Source organism: Ornithorhynchus anatinus, chromosome 8 (genome assembly GCF_004115215.2).
Source record: "Ornithorhynchus anatinus isolate Pmale09 chromosome 8, mOrnAna1.pri.v4, whole genome shotgun sequence".
In the NCBI taxonomy this organism is placed as follows: Eukaryota; Metazoa; Chordata; class Mammalia; order Monotremata; family Ornithorhynchidae; genus Ornithorhynchus; species Ornithorhynchus anatinus.
In genome coordinates this window covers 17,803,236-17,813,799 of record NC_041735.1, presented here as the reverse complement: position 1 = coordinate 17,813,799, position 10,564 = coordinate 17,803,236, and the positions used below count along the sequence as shown (strand labels likewise).

Below are 10,564 nucleotides of genomic sequence, written 5' to 3'. Positions count from 1 at the left end.
GACAACCTGATTACCCTAATATCTACCCCAGTGCTTAGAACAGTGCTTGGCACATAGTAAGCGCTTAACAAATACCATTATCATCATTATTACAGGCTTCTTGGCTTACTTGCTAAACAGTGCTCTGCACATAGTAAGCGCTTAACAAATACCGAACATTATAAACAAAAATTTCTCTAAAAGTGAGTTGCCACCAGAGCAGACTTGGGCAACGTTTCTCAACTTGTGTTTCTGGTCCATTTCTTGTATCTCTGTTGCTAAAGCTAATGAGAGGAGTTTTCCTTTTTCCAGCAAAAGGCTTCCTCCTTTCCTTTCTCCCCACCCAGTAATTTCATCACAACTCCTCTAAATATATCCAAAATTTTATAAAGAATGATTAAACCTCTTTATAAACATTGCATTATGGATTTTAAATCAAGCCAGATAGCAAATGTGCCACTGTTCTCAAACTAATGAGAAAATTGGAAAGAGAAACTTAAGTCCTGATTTATTTAAAATGGACCAGGAAAAAGTTATCGTATTTTTAAGTATCGGTGTTTAGGCCTCAACATCCGCTTTTTGGAGTTACATTTAGTCTCTATCGAGTGTTTGCTAAACTTCCACCAGATCTTGTATTATACTCATTCAGCACAGAATTGATAAAATTACTTGTATTTTATATTTTATGTTTTTTAGGTTTTTCAGTTGGACCAACTGGAGAATCTCTACAATGGAACAAACCGTAAATTCACAGTCATCTGGGTCACTGAAAATCTGAATCAAACCTGGGCAGCCCATGGAAACAGTACTCAAAGGTATATGTTTTTTCCTCTTTATAGAACACAGAGGAAAAAATTGTAAATATTGGAGAAAATTATTACTTGAATATAAAAACCTATAAATGAGCAATTTCAACATTATTGATTTCATTAAATGGTCATTCTTCAGAATGAAATGGCTATTTTGTTCTCAGTGGTAGTAAATATCCAGTTTTTAAGATAAAAAAGGTGGCCTTTGCTACCGTCAGTGTTTATCCTAGCCACAAACTATTTTCTTATTAGATTTTAATAAGGCTATTACCATAATTTCACACATATAGGATATAAATGTGGAAAACACTTCTTTAAAGTGCCTACAACAGCTGGATTTGATTTTGCATTGCCTTCCCCCTCCCCCCTCCTAAATCATCCCTGTTTTTTGGAGCGAATTCATCTTCTTGGGACCAGCTCATGAAATTTTTAATGTGCTCCTCTCATTAGGTTCAGATGATAAAGGTGACACTTACTTAATGAGGGAGTCTCCCAAAAACTATCAAACCCACAAGTTAAAAGAGTCTCAGGAAAACCTGGGTTTTAGGAGGAACCTACCATTGGCCCAAAACGTTGAAAGGTGCAGGGGATGCTGAAATAGACACTCTGGATCAGCAGCCCCAGCAGCAGCAAAACCTGTCTCTAAGGCGAAGTGGCCGGCAACCCAAGCGAACAGAAAGGGTTGAGAATTTCTTACAACAGTGAGGCGTAGAGGAAGAAGGAATGCCACTGTTTCACTGGAAGATTCAGGCGAGGCAGCTTCCTGTCCATGACAGATGTTGAAACTGCTTCTGAAGGAAGTGAAGAAAGACACCTGAAATTAAATCTGGGCAAAAGTCTCACTCTAGAAATGTTAAGGTCACTCTGCTCGACGAGAAGGAAGCCAAAGATGATGATGAGTGATACCTCTGATAGTGACAAGCGATGGGCTACGGCTTTGAAGGAACTTCAGATCGTCTTAGACGGAAGCGTGAACAAGAACCCACAGAATTGACCCTGAAAGGTATCCAAAATCGCCTTCGAAAGAAGCGTCGAGAAGAGGATCCATTACAGACAGTTGATGTTGAGCAGGCAGTATGGTCAAAACTGAACTGCCCATTGAAACAAGAAGCCATGGCTGCAGATCGAGATAGCAGAGCATCAGGACCCAAAGAAGATAGTCCAGATAAGGTGGAAGTGAAAGCTCCCATGGGGATTAAAGACAAAGACGGAGAGCCAGAAGAGTTGGTGAAACGGAAGCATGAATGTGAGGTTTATGATCCTAATGCCCTGTTATTGCATTTGTCGCCAGCCTCATAACAACAGGTAAGTGGTGCACACGCTAAGAAGTATGTGCCCTAAATTAATGCAGGATTCGGTCAAGGAAAGCTATAGGCATACCTAGCATTTGTAAAGCAAAAGTCTCTCTGCTTTAGATTTGCAAGATTTGCAAAACATAGGATGGATAAATGGCTTGTAGTTACACTGAAACTTTAATTGACCCTCCCAAATAACTTTATATTTCAGATTATGATATGTTGTGATCGATGCGAAGAATGGTTTCATGGTGATTGTGTGGGGATTTCTGAAGCTCGTGGGAGACTTTTGGAAAGAAATGGAGAAGATTACATCTGTCCAAATTGCACTATCTTACAAGTACAAGATGAATCAGTTTCAGAATCAGATCTCCAGGGAAGCTAAATTTAGGCATAAAATGCTGATGGCACAGAATTTACAAGCATTGGAACAGTTGAGCAAAAATCAAGCGAGGACCAGGGAATCAAGGGAAGAATTGAGAAAGCTGCCAAATCCAAGTGGCAAGAAAAACTGAAAATATTCCAACCTGTAAGTATTTTGCTCCGTGTGCTTCTAATCATATCCCTATCTGCCTTGCTATTAAGTTTTTAAAGCTGTCCGATATTGAATATCCAAGGGATTTTTCACTGAATTTAAAATAGATGAGAAATAGTAATGGGGGGAAACGTTGCTGTGACAAGTGCCCAATCCATTGAGGGGCAATAAGGAAAGTGGCTCCCAGAACTTTCCAAGCAGGACTTCCATCCTTAGTCATCCCAGATTGCTAACAAAACTTGAGAGTTTCTGGTGGCTTTCTGTCCTGTTAGTTCTTTTATTTAGTTTTATTTTTGTGCCACCTAAGGAAAAGCAAGCGTGCCTTAGTTTCTCTCTTTGAACACCTAGATGCTGACTCTTCGACTTTCTAAATTATTTTATCAACCTTATAATGAAGAAGGACAGAAATACCAAAGCTATTACTTAAAATGAAATTTTCTGGTTAATAAAGATTAATGGTCTGTGCTTACAACATGATCGTTATGGGGGTAAAAGAAAAGGCAATATGTTTTTCTGTTGACCTCTTCAAAACAGTTAAGATAAAAGAGAATTTTTTCTGTGTTGAATTAAAGCAAATAAACGGGCTCCACATTTTGTGTTCATGAAATTTTAGTTCTGTAGATAGAAATGTGAATAATTACCCTGGAGTCTCATTTTAGATGTTGGCATACTTTTAATGGATAAGCATAAGCCACAAATGAACTTAGTGCAGAATAAATAGAATGTGTTGTATTTTTACTCAAATTTGTATATGAACCATATACTATATGCTTCCATTCTTAAATTTGCAGGTTATTGAGACTCCTGGGGCCTCAAAATGCATTGGTCCAGGTTGTTCTAGTGTAGCTCAACCTGACTCTGTATACTGCAGCAATGACTGTATCCTTAAACATGCCGCAGCCACCATGAAGTTTTTGAGTGCAGGCAAAGAACCAAAACCAAAAGTGAAGAAAAGATCAAGCCAAAACCGGAAAAATCCAGTCTTCTGAAATCTAGTACCCAGGTAAGTTGGCTACCCCTTTGATGCAAGTAATTTACAACAAAACAAGTTGTGTTTCATTGGTGGTTAACACCTGATTGGCTGATGGTTCACGGATTGAACATTGAATATTATATGCAGTGGGGTTAGTTTGATGGATTGTAGTTTAATTGAACACTTATTTTCCACTTATAACAAGGTGTGTGTTAAAGATTGTGGGCAGGGAACATCTAACAACTATTTTGTGGTGTTCCCTCCCAAGCACTCAGTACAGTGCTCAATAAATACCATTGATTAATTTAAATTTAAACCAATATTAATGAAAATAGCTTGAAAAATCCGAAGTTTATTAATGTAACATTAATAGGCCTTACAATCTTAGAGCTTAGAACCTCCAGAAAGTCCAGGCTGCATTTTCTACAGTAAACATGCTGGCATGAAATGCTTTTCTAAAATTAAATGCAGCTAATGCTTTTTTATTATGCCTCCTGGGGAAAATTTCTAGTTTTAAAACCTCTAGACTCTTTTAGAATCCAAATTTAGTCTCTGAAAGTGCTAGTTGATGGTCTAGTTTAAAATAGTTGGCTGTATACTAATCAATGTGGACCTCTAAGTAATGTGCTTTCCTATGATTTGGCTGTATTCTCAGTTGGGTTCCTGTGATTTTGCAGTTAAGTTCAATGCTATATTTATAATGTGAAAATAATTGCCTTAACTTTTGGATATTGCATGAGTAATTATTGCACTTTTATGATACAGGTGGGTATTAAACTGTCTTCTGTTCAGAAGAGACCAGCTCTGGACAAAAAAGAGATCTGTGCAAAGAAAATGGTTTTTGACAGCCAATAAGAATGAAGCAAGCCCCAGTCCCACTTACTAAGGAGACGATAACTTCAGAAAGCAGCACACCATCCTGGGCAAGCGATCACAATTTACAATGCAGTAAAGCCAGAAAAGACTACTGGCCATTTCATCTTCACTGTTATATAAATGTATGTATCGCATAGGGATTTGTCTTTATATTCTTTCTAAGTAAGCCATTCATTTTGGCTCTAGATGGTCAGGAGGTTTTAGCAGTATTTTTGAACCCATCTCTCACCTTCAAAGATTCATGCAGACCTATCGGAAGAATCCCAAGGTGCAGTCCATCTCTTTAGAGTATTGTGATGTTATAAAATGGTCAAAAATGGTTGTATGAAATGGTTGCTGAATGTAAATTCATTGGTTGACTTGGTAAATGTTTTCCAAGAAGTAACCATTACTGTTCTCAGTAGGTTAAAGTACCAAAGTTAGACTTTATTACGGGTGACAAATGTGCCTGTTTTCAACAGTAACTTTGGTCTCATGCTCAGTTCTAAGCATTCAGCTCTAAGGCTTTTTTAAATTGTGTGTGCTTAGCAGCAACACACTAAGACCAGAAACTTAATTATGTACCTATTGTAGAAACTGTTCTAGCAGACAACCTTGATTTTTAAAAATTTCCAATACATAGTTTTCATCAAGTGGATTTTTTAGGGATAACTTTTATATTTTTCTGAAATCAATGCAATTTGTTTATCTGGCTTAATTCACAAGTCAAACATTATTCACACGATTGTGTGCAGTTTTCAAGAATGGGCAGCTAATCATCAAAATGAAGGTAAGTAGAACTAGCACATTTATTATTTTATAGGCAGTTCAGTCTTACTCCAGCTAAAAGGAATGCTCTGTGTATTGCTGAATTCCTGCCTTCAGCTCTTGGCTCTTCAGGCATTTTGCCCTTCTCATTCCAGTTTAATGGAATTGTGAGTTATTAGAGATCTGATCATCAAACTAAAAGTTAGGAATGTTCCTTGAGTGTATAACATTTTGTAATTTTGACTAAAAATTTTATTCTGGTAAGTATCTGACACATCTTTTACTTATTTAACTATTTTTGGTTAAGTACAAAGGTTAAAATAAATATTGCCCCTAATTTCCAAGATCACGAAAGTAAGACAGAAGATATTCTCCTATCAATTTCAAGGAATCTAGTTAAGTGTTCCTGTTCAGGTAGGTTTCATATGACACATGGAGATTTATTCAAGAAATCATCTGTGGAACAACAGAAAACGTCGCTGGATCTTTACCAAGGGAATGGTTACCAGTAGTAAAGGGTGTTGTCTACTTTTGCAGATGTAACTTCTAATTTAAAGGATGTTGAGGCATATTAGATCCTTGTGGATTTCATTTTCAAATATGCTTCTCGTTCACAACTATATTACGTTACAGAAAAGTTCTGAGTGCTTTCAGTAGCAAGGGATCTTATAAAAGGTAATCATTAATCAGGCAAAGATGAACCTCATTGATCCAGTACACTAAATTCCATAATTTGGTTGGAGTCAATCGATCAGTGGTATTTGAGTGCTTACCATGTGCAGAGCACTATACTTAAAGTGCTTGGGAGAGCGCAATAGAACAGAATTAGCAGATACCTTCCCTGCCCATAAGAATTTTCAGTCTAGAGGAACATTGCAGGAAATAGCAAAGAGCTGAAAATTAAATTATTTTTAATAGTTGGGGTAAGAAATTGGCCACCAATTCTGGAAACACAGGAAGCAAGGTAAACCACTGAAACTGTTTGTTGTTGTTTTTTTCTTACTGCCTTGAAGGAAACCAGCCAACTCTGTCCAACTTCCATTTTGTGTATTATCTGGGGGCTTTGACTTCCTTCTTCCAGAAAGTAGGGAGATGTAGGGAGACGCGCGGGGCTTCAGAAAATACAAGATAAAGAATTTAATAGTAATAATTGTGGTATTCGTTAGTGCTTGTTATGTACTTTACTAAATGCTGAGGTGGAAACAATCAAATCGAGTTGGACACAGTCCCTGTCCCACTTGGGGCTCACAGTCTCATTCCCCTTTTTACACAATGAGGTAACTGACGCACAGAGTAGTGAAGTGATTTGCCCAAGGCTACACAGCAGACAAATTAAGGGAGTTTATTTTAACACTTCAGTGTAAATTCAGTCCTAATTTATAAATGTATGTTTGATATGTACCAACCTCAAAGGAATGTGCCTCTTTAGAAAATTCCTAAATCAGTGCTATTCCCAGAAGTAGCAAATCTAGTTCCAAATGTGTTTTTCTTTTGGATTCAGCTCCCAATACATATTTTGGAAAAGAAACTAGTAAGTCCTTGGGCTTGATTGTAATATGTGAAATTGCCCTTGTGGGTTTTTTTTTTCCCCTTTCCTTTCTCCCCTAACCATTGGTGCTGAAAAGTTCCTGGGCTATTTGTGCACTATTTTCTTTCCGCCATTTACTAGTTCTTCAAGTACTAGTAGCTTATATCTTGTTATTGATCTGAAAAGAATTGAAATATGTTCCTGGAAATACTTGTGAATATATAGGCTCTTTAGAGACCTACTTAAAATAGCAATCTATGATAGTGTTCAGAGGAACATTTTCTACTACTTCAGTTTATCTCCAAAAAACTTTGTTAAATCCAAATCAGCTGGAATATGGTCTACATTAATTATAGCCTCCCTGCTTCGTTTCACTTTTCTAAAGAAAAAGCTTGATTTTGACAAATGTGTCAAACTGCATGGATCACTAACATCCAAATTGTATCTCTGTCCATTCAGAATTAGTGTCCTTATGTAGGTCCCTTGCCCTCTTTTTAACCAACTTTCCTCAAAAATGGTGTGTTGAGCAAAAAAAGGAAAGCGGTTAAATGGAGAAACAAACTCATGAATAATTTACTAGTTACATTATTACAGGTTAAAAATAGTGTCCCCTTTTTAAAAACATTGCTGGATTTAGATGTCAGTAAGAAGCAAGCCGGTCCCAAGGAAACACATTGCCATCTACATGTACAACATATAAGGAATTATAGATTCTGTAGCATAGTATTCACTTAAAGTATGTTTTTCTGACTTTGGAAGGAAATCTGTTACATAATACAGCCAACTCTGTTATTCTGGGTCCTATCTCCATTTTGTATGTTATACGGGGCCTATGTCTTCCTTCTTCGAGAAGGTTGGGAAAGTAGGGAGAGGGGCAGGGCTTCAAACATGCTGTCTGAGCCTCAGAACTTTATGCTGTTGTCCTGACACCCCTTGGGGCAGAGTCCAAGGGGCTGCAGCAAGCAACATAGGGATGAGAGCAGGTGAGAACGAGAATGGAAAGAATGGAACTACCAGAATCCACTGGAGTGGGAACCAGAGCCGCCAATGAGGAGCCTCTGAAATCTCTCAGCATCTCTTAGCTTCTCACACAACAGAAAGGGAAGTGTCAATCTGGAGACCAATGCTGCCTTTCCTGCAGCGTAAGGTCCTTGAAGTAGAGGAGCCTGCAATCCTCAAACCTTCCTCATTTCCCCACCTCCACCCCGAAGTGTTCCTGCTGGGAGAAGATTGGAGAGGTGCTGTTATTTGGCCTCAAGCAGACCTCTCCCAGGACAAAGTAAGCATTGGTTAGAGTAGCTCTGGTACAAGTTCGGTGGAGAGAGATTTGAAATGCATGACGAAAATGAAGTTTGCTCAGGAGGGTGTGCGTATTTGCGGTGCTGTTCTCCTTTAATCAACAGTTGGCTCTGTGTGATTGGCTGGTCTTATTTTAATGGCTTCCCTGATTTTTAACATTTTCCTCGGGCCATACATTGATAATTTGATACTGGCTGTATTCTTCCAATATTCATAATATACCCATAATCGACTCTTACCTTGGTAACTATGCAGCTGACATTCTTGTGAGTTTTTGATTGGAGCTAAAGTAGTGTTCCAAAATTTGTTTATGACAACCAGAAAAACAGCGAGTGTTTTGAACCTGAGCAACAGCTTTGCACACACAATCTGATGAGCAGCACTTGCCTTTTGGCCTGGTCCCCATGTTTGACATTGATTTTCGCTCCAGTGCCTCTGCCATTTGGGACCAGTGGGTGGGGCCGGGGGATGTGGCAATAGTCTCATTGAAGATCTGCCCAAATTCCACCCACATTTGTTAAGAGGACCATCCTGATGGCAGTAAAATGCTGCAGATGTGTCCTATAATCTATAAGATTATAAGATACTTGCACTCCAGGAAAGACCTTTGAAAATACCATTGAGGTCACGTCGCTGAAGAAGCCAACTGTCTTTCGCAAGAAATTTCAGGAATTCCAGGTATTTTTTCGTGTGAAAATGCTGTTGGACTACTTACTACTTTTGCACTTTTTATAACACGTACATGAACATACACATAGCTTCCAAAACCATGGAAGCAAACTTGGAAAGATAACATGAAATTCGGGTCACTTTCATTTACTTAAATGGAAGTTCTGAAGCAGTTTTCTGTGGAAACGAACCTGGAGAGAGATTCAGCAAGAAGAAATCAGAAGGTAAATGGCTGCATACATGCAATTGGGATTCACACTTTTGTACAGCATTTCACATGGGTTTGAAAGACTATTTTTCCATGTCCTAAAAATTTATACCTACACAGTACAAAAAGAAGAATCTTTTGTAGGGGAAGGAAATAGGCATATTTTCCTCATATATGAATCCAATCATAGTAGATATAGTTGACAAGGGAAGAAGGGAAGCCTTGAAAGGGAATCTGACAAATTAGCCATCATTCATATTTTAGAAGGGCAATAAAATTAATGTTGGACAAGAATAAGGATATGAAGTCAAGATTCTTTTTTCATTCAGGGAAATGGAGACGGGGCTTTAAATGTGTCTCATGCCTGCCTTCAACCCATGCACTCAGTAGAATTGGTAGTGACTCTCAGTGCACAGCTAATATTTGGTAGATGAGCATGACATTTTTGATTAGTTAACTTTTCAAGACCCTCCCCCCAATTAGAAATTCAGAAACCAGTAGCCTGTTTTAGAATTGCAGTTGAAATTTTTATAAGAGAAGAATTTCTTAGAACTTTGAGAGATTTCTAATTAAAGTTCAGTAAGGAGACACTTCAGGCGAAAATTATACAAATTCAGTTTTTCCCGAATATGCACTTCTGCATAATATCAATGTATAATTTGTTCTCAAGTGAATTATCAGTGTAAATCAGAATTTGATTTTTCACTTTGCCTGGAAGTAGGCCAGGAAGCAGGAAAAGCAGGGGTTAGGATAATTCTTAGCATTCTATTTTGGTCCTAGGTAAAATTCAAATCAATCAATTCCTTCAATTGAAAAGTATATTTTTAGAATTAGTCATGGTTAGGTATTCCTTTGACACGTAAATGCCAGAATTGATAGTACCTTTTAAGACAAGAGATGCGATGTAGGGAGGAAAAAAAAACAGTGCCTCGTATTTCCTAAGGAAAAATGTGGGCATTTTTGGAACGGCATCTTTTTAGAACATTGCAACTTGATTTCCACATCACCTTGATTGCCTTGTAATGGAATAGAAAACAGACTTTATTTAATTGGTTAGAAAGCAAGCTTGATAATGCCATGCCCTAGTGGGTTTTGTTTTGTTGGTTTTTTTTTTTTTTCAAATTTAGGTGTATCTGAAGTATCACGGGAACAAATGCACAATAGGCAGAGTAGTATCAGCCTATTTGCTAAATCTTAACGCTGTCATTATTTGGAGATTGGGTGGTATCTTAGTAGTGTCCTTAAAAGGTGAACCCCGAAAGGGGTACTAACGCTTGATGTCTTGGAGTGGTGCCGTTTGAGGTGGCCTCTAATCCCCTGCAGCACTTTCTTCATTCTCTAGAGTAAGTGGAAATATCCCTCAAGATGGCTCCGAGAGCCTTCCAAAACTCAGCGAACCTACCTATAGACTTTTCAACCACTGCTGTCTGCTAGGAGTCCTATAACCCTTAAAGTCAGTTGTGTGGTAGGAGGAAAAGGAAAGGCAAGATTTGGGGATGGTTCGGTCGGAATGTGCAACCACGTCTGATGGGACCACTCTTCATCAAGTCCCTGTCGTCCCCCTCTCCAGCTCCCCCAAGGTTAAAACTATATCATCAAGGTTTTAGTTTATAAGAACTATCAATTATATCCTTGATTCATGAACC

The 10,564-nt window shown here is 38.2% G+C and overlaps 1 protein-coding gene across 1 annotated transcript in view; it reads left to right on the top strand.

Annotated features, from left to right (window-relative positions):
- The first annotated feature begins 775 nt into the window (after positions 1 to 775).
- Positions 776 to 10,564, top strand: part of DIDO1 (death inducer-obliterator 1) — a 36,227-nt gene continuing 26,438 nt past the window's right edge. Inside the window, 13 exon segments of the mRNA XM_029070673.2 lie at positions 776 to 794; positions 1,336 to 1,470; positions 1,473 to 1,550; positions 1,553 to 1,738; positions 1,741 to 2,060; positions 2,062 to 2,097; positions 2,295 to 2,612; positions 3,410 to 3,548; positions 3,551 to 3,621; positions 4,357 to 4,442; positions 4,475 to 4,529; positions 4,531 to 4,556; positions 4,558 to 4,589. Of these exon segments, the coding sequence (XP_028926506.1) occupies positions 776 to 794; positions 1,336 to 1,470; positions 1,473 to 1,550; positions 1,553 to 1,738; positions 1,741 to 2,060; positions 2,062 to 2,097; positions 2,295 to 2,612; positions 3,410 to 3,548; positions 3,551 to 3,621; positions 4,357 to 4,442; positions 4,475 to 4,529; positions 4,531 to 4,556; positions 4,558 to 4,589 (1,501 nt within the window).